This window comes from Lagopus leucura, unplaced genomic scaffold (genome assembly GCF_019238085.1).
Source record: "Lagopus leucura isolate 7727_CA_CO unplaced genomic scaffold, USGS_WTPT01 Super-Scaffold_73, whole genome shotgun sequence".
Lineage (NCBI taxonomy): Eukaryota > Metazoa > Chordata > Aves > Galliformes > Phasianidae > Lagopus > Lagopus leucura.
In genome coordinates this window covers 51,414,362-51,427,804 of record NW_024962252.1, presented here as the reverse complement: position 1 = coordinate 51,427,804, position 13,443 = coordinate 51,414,362, and the positions used below count along the sequence as shown (strand labels likewise).

The 13,443-nt window shown below is 40.0% G+C and overlaps 1 protein-coding gene across 1 annotated transcript in view; it reads right to left on the bottom strand.

Moving 5' to 3' along the window:
* Positions 1-13,443, bottom strand: part of AIG1 (androgen induced 1) — a 118,713-nt gene continuing 105,270 nt past the window's right edge. The window contains exons 4-6 of the mRNA XM_042894680.1: positions 13,239-13,354; positions 3,825-3,988; positions 1-673 (exon numbers count right to left, since the gene is read on the bottom strand). Of these exons, the coding sequence (XP_042750614.1) occupies positions 636-673; positions 3,825-3,988; positions 13,239-13,354 (318 nt within the window). The 3' untranslated portion in view covers positions 1-635. The remainder of the gene's footprint in view (positions 674-3,824; positions 3,989-13,238; positions 13,355-13,443) is intronic.

The following is a 13,443-nucleotide window of genomic DNA, read 5'->3' as shown; positions in this document are numbered from 1 at the left end:
TTGGGGATAACTTGATCTTTATTTAGACATAATTAAGAAAAGTTGCATCATTTTCAGATAGTCTAACATGGCAAATAAAATCTTACCGGATTGATAAAATTATTAGCATCACTCATTTAAGGCAACTGTCACATCATGTTATGTTTGCATTGCAGTCGTATTGAATTCTTCAGATACATTCATGCAATAGATTTTAAATACATTTTTACACTATACTTGGAAATACATTGGATTGTTTTGTTCTCCATATTAGACATATCTGGTTAAGCTTTTCTCAAACAATACAAAGAATGGACTTGTTCTTCTTGGTGGAAATGGAAAGCTGTAATGACTTAATGATTCAATGGCTTACTTGATTCAAGAAAAGCATGTTGAGAATGCCATGGAGATAAGTATACATCTTAAATGTGTATATCACATGCAAGCATGGAGAAATAGGAATGGAGGTTTAAACATAATTATTATTCTTAGCTAAAATTATTTTCCCTCCACACAAACCCCCAGAATATCCCTGCTCTGAGCAGAAGGCCCATTATCTGCTTTATTTCCAAAAGATTCCTCTCTGTGCCAACCTCTGTTGGGGATGAGAAATCTTCCATGGAGCCATGAACAAGCCTCCATGTTGCATCTATTGTTCAGTCCAATTTTGGCTTTTCTTTGTCTTCTTCAATACCTGAAAGCATATGGAGAACAGCTTTTAAAAATCTCTGAATGAATAAAACCAAATTTTATTTAGGGAGGTTTCTTCTAAAGCATTAATCTTTCTTTTCCCTATATTGCTGTTGTTTCTCCCCTACTTGCTCACATGCTCTTGCATGTGTTACCTCACCTGCTGTGCATGAAAAGAGCATCTGCACACCTGATGGCAGTGGTTGTCCAGTAATGAACCTCACAGTCCTCCCTCCCTCCCGACCACTTTCAAATCAGCCTCACCCCCTGCCGCATGCTCAGGCTTTGACTGCTGCAGGGGACTGGGAACACTTAGTTCCCTCAACTCCTCTGCTTACCTACGAGCAAATTAAGGTGGATGTTGTTATAGCTGAAGAGAAGCAGCTGGTTCTATTTGAATGCAAGTTTTAAAATTTCTGCTTAGAATTCAGTGACTTAAGCCCCCCTTTCTATTTCAGCCTCAGATTTTTAAATATTTGCAAGTACATCTGCCTCTTTTGACAGCACAGAAACAAAGGATCAAGTAGTGTCGACAGGGCACCTCTTTCTTCTGGTAAGGGTCATGTCCCTCAGTGCTATCGGGAGGACTGTGCTGAGCGCAGGGCTCCTTAAAGAACTGATCTTTGCTGCAGGACTTTTCTCTCCTCTAAGCTGAGCAGCGTCTGGGTTGGGCAGCAGATTGTGTTTTTTCTGGCAATGAAAACGTTCAGCTATTTCATATGCCTGTTTCTGGACAATGAATTACTATTGGTATCTGACAAAAGTATTGTTCTTCTGACTAGGCCCTCTCTGCCAAACATCTCAAATAAAAATATTTCTTTTGGAGGTTTTCAGGCCTGCTGCATGTTGGAAAAGAAGGACCTCTGAGGACTGGAGGCAAAAAAGGAGTAATTTTTGAGAACACTGAGAGGAAAATCTAGTCACAAGTAAGATCACCTGCTAATGCAATCTATGCATAGATGGCAGTTACACTAAAAGTCGCAGTGAAAACGTAGCTAGTTAATTCCACGATGGGAAGGAGTGAGAGCCACGTGCAGTTAGAACACACAGCTGCAGAGCTGCCTTTGTAGAAAGAAGCAATGAGGAAACAAACGGGGCTGCTGCTGCCAGCAGCCTGAGGACAACGGCCCTGGGTGTCACTGGCAGACCTGTGCTGAGCAACAGTCACAGGTTTAACAACCAAAACAAGAGGCTGGGTCCAAAAGATTACAGTGGGTTTACAAGGCTGCTCCAGAGCCAGCCTTGAGCCTTCTGCTGTGAGAAACTCCTCCAACAGTTTTAAATGAGCTGTTTTATTTGCCTTTTGAAAAGAGGCTCTTTCCTTTCTTCTCAATTGCACTGCTGCAGATGCATCAAATAGTTTGGCAGGAACACAGACACCCTCAAAACTGTGGATAGACACTGGCTTGTAGAAAGGGCAAATTTTTCCTTGCCTACCATATTTGTAGTTTCAGTTGGAAATATCTAACTGCAAATCATTTTGTCAGTAGCAAGGCTTTATTTTACGCATCTCCATAGGAAAGTGAAAAAAAAAACCAAACAAACCTCCAAAGCTCAAAACAGCCCCCTTCCACCCCAGAAATTTCACTGCAGACTTCCTTAATTTGAAAACTTATGATTCAAATACTCCTTTTAAATGTACAGTTTTCAAATAACATTTTCCTAAATCTTGCCAGTTGACAGATTGGCATTATTTGAAATTTCTGCTGTTTGTGGTATGCATGTTATACACTTCAGGTTTGGTTTATGCAAAGTGTTTCCAGCATAGCACAACAGCAGGTGACTCATGACATTTTCTGGACTGCAAGTGCTTGAGCCACAAAGGAGTTTGGATTTGTATTCTTTTACCAAATCAAGGAAATGACAGAGAGGATAATAGGGTCATGGAGAACCGACTGGGAGAATGACCCGATCGGCTTCTCTGGGATCAGAGGCCACAAGAAGCAGAGATCCATACAGTGCAAAATGAGGGAGATTTTCCACCGTTTACTTATTCATCGACTTGGTAAGAACAGTTGGTTCTTCACCACATTTCTATGCTACATACATGATGTAGATTAAGTGAAAGTGTTCCTTGTAGCTGCATTTTTTACAAGCTTTTTTTTTTCCAGCATTAATTTAAATAAGTAAAAAAAAACCTGAATGTGACATCAAACTCAGGACTCAAAACCCATTGTGACCAATGACCACTGATCGTAGCATAAAACCAACAAGATACTTTGCATCTAAGTGATGCCATGAGCAAATGGCAGGTAAAACTGTTTGAGCTTCAAGAATCAGACTTTCCCAAGTACCACAAGACTTGGTAAAACAGATCTGTGTGAGCAGAAATCTACCATGGGAATTTATGGTGTATGAACAGGTGCAAACTATATTTCCCAAAATGGGACGTGGACTGTTGTTATGGTCACAATTTGTTACGGGCCCAATGAATACAATGACAGAATTCCCAGTGAGCAAGGATTCCGCTCCATTTGTGATTTGCTCCTGCAGAGATTATGAAGGTTGTTCGCTTTCCAGGCATTTTGACAAATGAAAACATCTTTCATAGATTAAAGCTTGTGTTTGTCTTATTTTCCTTTTTCCTTTACTCTGTCTTTCCTTTTACTCCTTTACTGCTCTACTGGCCTAGGCTTGGTAGATGAACATACAGCCTAGAGAGCTATGTTCACCCTGCACTAAGGTCTTTCATTCCTCATACTTGACTGATGTGAACATATTAATTTTCTTTGAATAAACTTATAAGCAGAAGACACCTTATATCTGGGAATACTACTTTTTAAAATTGTTATTTCTTAGTCAAAGCTTAACATTAACAATGTTCCTACAAAATGATATTTTATTCTAGAGGCATTTAATGGATTCATCAGCTAATAAGTGGGTTGTAAACCAAGTGGGTTTCAGGTAATTGCTAGCAGCTCTTAAATTAGTATTAGAAGTAATAAAAAAGAATACATATTCATAGCACATAGTGCTCTCCAGCAGCCATTCCATTCATTTGACTGCTCTTAAGAGCGAGCAAGCAAGAAGTTTCAATGGAACTTCTGTCATTCTCCTCCACTTTAGCCTGCTAAAAATCTTTTTGACTTTCAGGGCAGCACATTCAAGCCCTGACAGATTATTTCATGAATTAATATTTCTAAAACAATACTCACATTTTTGAGTATCCCAAATGTAGTTGTTCAGGACCTCTCCCATCACGTAGAAAATGTTAATTATTACAGTAACAGCTGCAAAAAAGATTATTTTGACACCTGGGCTGAGATGTTCAAGAAGCGGGTACACCCACACTCCTGTAACATGGTGAATCCAGCACACCCTGAAACAGAACAAAACCATCAAGTGATGACTCTTACAGCCTTGTTTTTAGAAAGTAGCTGCAACCTAAAAAGGTTCACTTGAAAGGACAGCGAGTTGCTATTAACTGCAGCTTCTTGGAGAGCTCAGATGGTATCTTTCCAGAACAGACATTTAAAATGACGAAACAAAGACTGATTTCCTGTACTGTTACAGCTTTGTTTTAAATTCAGTATGAACAGTCATCCAATTTTCAGGTTCTGATGCTACATTTATATTTACAAAGAATATAAATTCCTGTTTTGTATGTCAGCATGGGAATGCAACACTCCCACAATTCCAAGCAAGTTCTTCTTCCAAAAGGTGTTCAGTGCTCCTGCAATTCTCCTACAAAGCCTGGCTTTCTGCTTTCTGGTGCATTTTGTTTTCATTCTGTACATTTGTGTGTTCGCTGCTTTCCTCTCCGCACTTGGCAAGTGCTTCAGTTTCTTCATTTGTCAGAGACATATGGTTCAGCTTCTCTTTAAAACAATGATTTCTTTAGCACCTGTGTTTTATAGGTTGCTCCAATTTTTCTTCCAGCTACCTGGTATGATTCGCGATCAAATGATTTTCTGCTTGCAAAATTATTTTTTTTTTAAACCATCTCATCAGTGAAATTCCACCCAGCTCCACACTCAATAAAGGAAAAGGAATGACGACTTGCTCTTCTCACAGTTGTTGTTAGTGTTCATCTACAACGGAGAACATTGGAACATTAACTCAAGAAACAGTGTGTGAGCTGTACCTCAACGCAGTCTGAAGAAGCACTCTAGGTATGTGGTTTCTGTGTGTGTGACTGCGTTGACATCTGTACCCTGTGGAAGGACAGGTGCTGCAGAGAGATCTGACATGGTGAATGGTGAAATCAGAGCGGGGGACAGAGAGAGATTATATATTCCAGCAGTTGGAAGCTAAGAAAGGTAAATGCTGCCAAAAAACTGAGCACACATCATGGTGGCTAACTGGGAAAAAAGCTCAGTGGAGACAAGGCTGAGGCTCACAATTCTGAGCTGCTGATCTCTCTGTAAGACTGTAAATCTGATCCTCTCCGATCAGTTTGAGAGAGATGCGTGCAGTGAAGCACAGCTAGATAGAAGACTCAGCAGCTGCAGAGAAAATTACTGATGGAGATTTCCACGTCCATATGATTTGCTTTACTTGCTGATACTTTTTGTTTAAAGAAAACTTTTGATCACTATGTCAATGGCCACAGGCTACTGAAGAGCAGAAAGCATAGAGAGAAACAGAGAGCATAGAATCCCTGCTTAGTGATTCTCTGTTACCTGTACATGTACTTAGCATCCCTGCGTGATGAAACTGTCCAGTACCATGAAGCATCTTTATGGAGGGACTTTTCAAGGGACCTTCTAAATGGCACCTATGTACTCAAATTCATGAACCAAGTAGAAGTGACATTTACTAGAATGCACTTATGTTGGAAAGAAGAAACATTTTCTAAATCTGACCAATGAGTCACTGCTGAGCTCCCGAATGTCAGCTGTGTCTGGTTAGTTCAGAATTTCTAGTACATTGTATGAACTCTGTTCTTTGCTGCCCAGAAAGGTCGCCTTGTTTGGCAAGGCTGCTGGTGCGTTCCACACAGCTGCTGTACGCCTGTCACCAGTGCAGCCACAACACAGGAACTCATGCGCTGAGAACAGGGGGTACACAGTACTGCTGAGATGACTGTCACAACCTCACACCCTCAGCAACCCCGACCTTCCTTCCAGCGAGCATTGCATTTGGGCTGAGCGATGTTGGCCGTGTCCCCTCTGAGCAGTGGCACACTGACTGCTCCTGCGCAGCCTGCACCTCGGAGGGGAGCTGCCAGAGGACAACTGCTACCATGGAAACCTCACCTGATGGCCTTTCTGAGCAGCTCTCCCCTGCTGAACACTGAACGCACGCTAGCACAGCCCCACACAAGGAGCTGATAAACCATGGGCATAAAGCCTCCATTCAAGATTGCTGATTACTAACACTAATGAGTGCCTTCAACGTCGCAATTCTAGTAGTCATTATTCTTGTCCAACTTCATTATTAGATAAGCACAGGGAAGCATGCATTAAGATTTACTTAGGAGTGCAAATCTAGATCCAATTTAAGACCCTTTCAATGCACAGGTATGAAAAATGGGTTGTTAAGGCAAAAATATATCGAGGAGAAAAAGTTTAAGGTAACACTGGCCTGACTACTTTTGAGAAGATAACATGAACTTTGAAGCTCCCCATGTTTTGGTTCTGTGGCAGTCCTTCTGGATGTAGCAGTGTTTTTGCAAAGAGGAGTGCGTTAGGGGTCACACAGCTCACTTTGCCATTGGTTAGAACTGGTAAGAAAAAAGAAGTGGAGATATTCCCACTTGTATTCAAATTAAAATGTTTTAAAAAGTGGTGATTTTTGGAATTTTTCAACCAGCTGGTGTAGGAAACAGAAAAAAAAAAACCAACAGAAATTTGAAAACACACTGTTACTTCGTTTTCAGAACACCTGTCAAAACCTTGACTTTGTAGCTGTTTTTCACTTCTAGTATACAGTAGATGTTGCATATCTCATATATCAAAGGAATGAGTCTTCCTGTCTGCCATTTTTCAATCAGTCTGTCTGAGAAAACGAAAACTGTGCAGAGAAGATAGGTACATTTACTCTCTGGCTACTGATCTTTTGTTAATGAAGAAAAGCAACAAATTCAAAAAACTGTGGGAACCTTGTGGTTTATGCCTCACTTTGAGTGATGCAACTGTTACAATGGCATGTGCAAATCCTAGTTCTGGTAAAGGCAAGCTCAGTAGGTAGATATCAGAAGACGGCTGTGACAACCGAAAGGGGTTGCTCCCTCATGATGGCTACACGGCTGCCAGCTACACAACTCGAAATACACTTGCACAGGCATCACAACTTGCTGGCTCCTTGTGGTCTGAATTATGAGTCTCCATCTGTTTCCTGCCCAAGTTGAGCCCTTCAGCCAAATCTGCAGCTAGACAACAATCAGTACTACATGATCTGAAAGCAGGAACTGTTAGGCAGGGGCCTGTAGAGCCTTTCTTCAGAGCAGTGAATGAGATGACATACAGTAACAATGCATGCCACAGAATCGCTGAGGAGCTCCAAACGCTCTTCCTCGTAGCAGAAGGAGCAATATAGCAGAACTCAGAAGCAAGACATTCAGATCTGACAAAAGAAATATCTTTCTGTGTGATGTCTAATTAATGATCTACCTAGCTTGCAGTGATATGTCACTGAAATCAAGATTAAAAAAACCTCCTAGAATAAAAGTTTGATAGGACCTTGTGTTTGTTTAATCCAGTCCTTTGTTGTAGGCACTATAATACAACTCCAGTGAGCTTCTGAAGTCAGGAGACTATACAAATAATAAAAATGCATACAATTATGCTTCAGTACAAAGTACAGAACACATCAAGACTGAAGGGTCCAAACATCCTTTTTTTTTTCATGGTCTTTAGATGAAAGCTTCCCTTATAGGCTGTTTTTTCCAAAAAGGCCTTCTGATTCCTCTCCTGGAGCATCTGACATTAGCAACAGTCACAGCCTTGATACATAACTACACTGATCTACTGTGGTAATGCCTTTCTGGGTATTTCTTGCAGCAGCTCTCACAGATCCTTTCCTACATCTTCTGTGCTATCCAGGTTTTTGGCGACAGAGGTAATAGAAGGCCAATTCTTCAGTCTGAAATACATTGAAAGCTGATTGTTGTGGCTACAATTTAACAAGTGACAGAATGTGGGTATTTTCAATGCTTTTATTTCCTGATCTTTCCTAGTATCGCTCTCCTTTTCTGCTGAAAGGGGGAACTTTACTCAGAACTGTTAAATTGTAGAATATCTCCTGAAGGAGGTGATAGGCTTACAGCAGCTAAGTCACTGAACAAATCATTTGTGGGTACAGGCTAGGGTTCAACCCTGTGCTTTCAGACGCTGGAGCACAATGACCCAGAATAAAACTGTTCTACTTTTGATTTCTAACACTGAAAATTCTCTTTACATTTTTAATTTTTGTTTCCAAAGACACTGGACAGCTTTTCTACATCTAATCAGAATTGTTACATTCTCGGCCATCTCAAGATGGTGGCCTCTTTATATTCCCAGCCAAACAGGTGTAAGCTGGGAAGGAGGAATCTACAGGAGGAATTTATACTGGTTAGGAATTTTAAATACTAAAATATAAATTCAATAGACAGTCATCAGGAAATGAAAGAAATACTCTCCACCTCTTCCATTTTCTTATGCTGGATTCTTCGCCAGTTTGAGTGTTGCCGAAGAATACAAGGGTCAATAGGACTGCACTACTGATATGGAATGGCTTGTGCAGTCAGAAGATGTCAAATCACAGAAAACTGCTCCTGCAAAGAATGTCATGCAAAACATACGCAGCACAACATAGTGCCAGCATTCTCTGTGATGAACAAAGATTAGGAGAAATTCGTGTGAGCTACAATGACAGAAACTCTGCAGATTTGGAGGTTGTCTGTTTTGATAAATACTATTTAATTTTAAATATAGCAATGGTTGCTATGCTTTCTTGAGCTGTATTTTAAGGAGATGCACAAGCAAGTGAGAATGTATTATCTATGCATGTCATCTGTACTGACTGTACTGTTACTTTGAAACACTTGATGTGGAGGTGGAGGGGAAACAGAATGAAACAGTCCATAATGGCTATGTCAGACCTATCACACTGAGGATTCATGAAGAATTCTCCTCCTGAAAGCACTGTTTTTCTCCCATTCTTCTTGTAGGTAAGGTACAGGGAATGCTAATTCCCTGGCCTATTTTTGCTTCTTCTACTTCTGAATCTTTCCCGTTCTAAGTAGTCCTGGCTTCAACTCTCTTCTTTTTTGCATTGTCTCATCCACTTACAGGCTGAGGGAGCTGGGCTTGTTCAGCCTGGAGAAAAGAAGGCTGCAGGGTGACCTCATTGCAGCCTTTCAATACCTAAAGGGAGCCTACAAACAGGAGGGGAATCAACTCTTTGAAAGGGTTGATAACAGCAGGACAAGGGGAAATGGTTTTAAGTTGAGGGAGGAAGATTTAGGTTGGATGTCAAGGGGAAATTCTTTACAGAGAAAGTGGTGAGGTGCTGGAACAGGCTGCCCAGAGAGGTTGTGGATGTCCCATCCCTGGAGGTGTTCAAGGCCAGGTTGGATGGGGCCCTGGGCAGCCTGATCTAGTATTTAAATGGGGAAGTTGGTGGACCTCCATGTGGCGGGGGGGTGGAAATTCATGATCCTTGAGGTCCCTTCCAACCCGGGCCATTCTGTGATTCTGTGATTCTATGATCCATCACCCACCATCAGACTTCCACTCTGATTTGAAAGCCCATCACCCTCTTCCCCTCCAAGCTTTTCCCACTCACTTGCATGATTTCAGCTTGATGACCTATTAGCTGCACATGTCCTTGCCCATGCTCTCTGTTAACCCTCTTTTGCTTGTCTCTAAAGGATTTTTAATTTGGTCTTTGCCAATCATTGATTCACCTGATCCATGCTGAATTTCGCTCTCCAGTGCTTGCTTGCAAAACCATGTATGGCCCCTTCTTGACACACAGAGAACAACGCACCCTGTGTAGCAGACACATGCTGGGTTTCCTACTCCATCTGTATCAATCACTTCCATACTCTTTACCCTTCTCTTCTGAATTACAGTGTTTGTCCTAGCATTCCTACCCTTTTGCCAACATATTCTATTTCTGACCTTCCTCTCCTTCTACAGAGAACCACTAGTGGAAATCCTACAGCAAAACTGACTGCAGCTATTTCAAATTCATTACAATTTCTCAGAATGTAGATTCATTTCTTTTATTCACTCAAGAAGAATTCAGCAAATCATCCCATGTAAATGCTTTCCCTCAGCAAATCTACAGAGCTCTCACAAAGCCACTTAAACTTTATTTTCAAAGAAAGGTTTAAAGATACCTAAGATATTTAATTAGATCTATCAAAGAATGAATCAAGTCCAAGCTTGGCACACATGGAGGCAAGTCCTAGTGGATTTGAGATAGCAACAAGAGAGCAGACCAAGTCTTTTGATCCCAAATATGTAGCCTACCAATTATGTGAGCAGTGGAGTCAGTCAGATTCTTAGGGTCTGTTTATTTGGCATCCTCAAGCACTCAAAAGCAGATGGAACAAGAAAGCGATTTTAAATAAATGTGTTCATCTCAGTTTATTCTAGGGACATATTAGGCTCTGATATTAGTTGCCATGAGGTCATTCGTATTGCAAGGAGCAACACATTTCTGGCTCTTTTCTGTTCCTTGACAACCAACTCCATACTCTCATTGGCAGTATTTTCTGGTAGTACTGGCAAACTCCTACGATTTCTTAGTACAGTCTAGATTTAACAATTCAGTACAAATTATGACTTTTTCAAGCCATAGTGAATAAAGCCAATTGGTCTTTCCCATCTTATCCCATGGCCTAGATCCTTAAAGTCCATGTGTGGAGTGCAACAGGCAACACAGGTCTGTGAATGTTGTGCCTGGGCACAGTTCCTTGAAAGCAATGCAGAGTTCTTCTTCACAGGCAGTGCATGAACTAAGTGTGCCTGCCCAAACGCTCTCCTGACTGAAGGGATAGAATTTAAAAGAAAAAAGAAAAGAAAAAATAGAAAAAGTTTATACTCTTTTACTCCTCAAGATCAAATAATACATATAATAGATCTCTGAATATTGTTTAGGTGATATCAAGTTATTTAGCTATATTATTCTAACTTTTGTGATTCTATTCAGAATTGTTTGTTTGTTTTCTCATTTATCAGACATACAAAATAAAAACTCCCCATTTCACTGTCCCTTCCATACAAGAAAGATTCAGCTGCACATGAAACAAACCAGAAGCTCTTCCCTAGCTACACTTGAAAAAATGCATTAACAAAATGTATACGCCTTTATAGTACAAAATGAGACTTGATACATAAATTGTGCAGTACAGTAAGAAGGTTTCATCTGTGGTGGGAAGAGTTCAAAATTCAGTGGTAAAACATTGAGAACATATGATTAGCAACTTTCTCAATTTTATATTGAGAAAGCTTCAGAGAAAACAGTATTGCTGAGGGAAAAATGACACAGCAGACTTCTGACTTTAAGGTCAAAAAATATAAACCAAGAACTATGCACCAGCAGGGGATCTGAGGGCAAAGATGCAAAGGAAGGAAGTTCCAAAAGGCTGCATGTAACTAGGTCATTTGCAGGTGTCATCTCTTTCTAATGCACCACGCTAACATTGAGGGGTCTAAAGTGTACGAGGGCAGCAAATCCTAATTATATAATTACAAATTCTCTAAATGATTATGGTAATTAATTCTGTGATTACCTAGCAGTAGGAAGATGGTGAAAACTAGCTGTGAAATGTAGGCACACTCTGAGGTGGATTAAAAAAACCACTCTTTTCATTCTTTCTCTTGGTTTCTGTGAACACCAGATACACTGTATTGATATCAATGAAACAAGACTTAGCTTGCAGTTTCAGCCAAATCTTAGACAGAGGCTTCAATTTCAACATTGCAGGCTGAAGACGCAGTACTTGCAGATGGTACTGTGCAGCCTGTGTCTCCCTCCGGTCTTCCCCATAAGAAGACCAAAATCTCTTCCATAAACATGGAAGGAGGGTAAGGACTGTAACTGCAAATTTTAGCAGGATGACCTTTAGATAGAATAAACCATTGTCTCACACTATTTTCTGAGGAATTACAACTTGGAAGAAGGCAAATTGCTTGAGAGCAGGCCTAACATTAAGCAAAAGCAAAGGGAGATGACAGTAGCCTGTAACTGGATATCTGCTTAGTAGTTAAATATCTTTTTCCTGTGCTTTATTTGTCCTAAAAGTTCATTTTACATTATACTTATAGCTGTAGGATGTAGATACACTGTATTAGGCAGGTTCAAGGCATGCGAGTATCACACCAATAATGTAACAGTTTCTTAAGACATCTCTGGTTTTATTTCACTTACAGACTAGACTGCTTCAATTTTCTGCTTTATTGAATGCTATCCCACGTGTCTACTCAGGTGATTATGAGAAAACAGGCACTATCACCAGGTCAGATCACACGTACAACAACTCGGCCATCCTATCTCTAGGCATCTTCGGAGGAAGGTGGTAAATAAGCAGCTGTTATGTATTACCATATATGAGTTAAAAGAACACCCTTTCTCCTGAATAAATCATTACATCCTTTTATGTATGAGACTGTCCTTATCTTAAAATTGCAAATATCATTCTTATTTAAGAAGGATATGTGTTTGTAAATGTAAATGGCAGAATGACTAGCAACTTGGGACACAGCATCCCACTTCAGCTGGATTACTATCGTTTTATGATCACTTGATGTTGTTGATGTGTATGAATAACAGCTTTTTTTTTTATTGGACCAAGGAGAAATGTTGCATAGTTTGTTTGCAAGAAATGTTGCAAAGTCTGTGTTCCTCTCTCATTAGTCAGACCTCACTTGACTGGTCAAAAAAAAAGTATTATCCATGGTTTTGGAAAACATCCCCTGAGCTGAGGGAAGGTTGTTGTGATCTGAGAAGAAGTAAACAGGAGGTCATGAAATGTATGTGGAAAGGATAGACAATATATGGCATCAAAGGAGCACTGTGAGCAAAACAAAGGTTTAGTGAAAGATGCAATGTCAGAATGACCAAAGTAGATTAACTTTGTCACATAAGACATAACGATTTTAATGTTGCATAAGAAAGGTTATTGCTGTTTAGTTTTTTCACAAGCATTTGCATTTTTTTAAATAAACTGCAACGTTTGGATTACCAGCTTATTCTGCAATCAGTTTTACAGAAAGAATTTATGAACTAGTAAAAGAAAAAAAGGCAGCATTCTATCTATTCTGTTGCCGTGTAAATACTAATGCAGGAAATCATTTGCCTATTCCCAATTTTATTTGATAGAACAAACCCCTAAGCAATAAAACCAAGGTCCAAGAAAAACATTTAGCTTGAAAAAAAAGGTCAAAAAATGTACTCTTGGAAAGACCACTGCTTACATGGGATTGTTCAACAAATTCCTGTTGTGTGAGGTTTGGCATATACTTTCTAAAAATATAAGCATCTGGGGAAACCAGACAAAGCCCAGGTCTTGGACCAAACGAGGCATGCAGCGTGAATCTGTTAGTGATTATATCCATAATGAAATATGTGCCCAAATTTAGCAGTACAAAACCCCCAATACGATTTGAAAACACAGCATGTACAGCCCTTACCATAAAATATAGCCAACAGCGAAGGTGCACACTGCAGCCAGTCCACAGCTCCTGCTGGGATACTGATGATGTGTTGTTCTCATCTCGATTAATATAAAGGGCAAAACTGTTGTATGCTAAAAAACAAAACAACAGGGGAAAAACAGGTGATACAAATGATTCTCATTACTTTTTCATGCTAGTTTTGCAATAAGAAACTTATTAA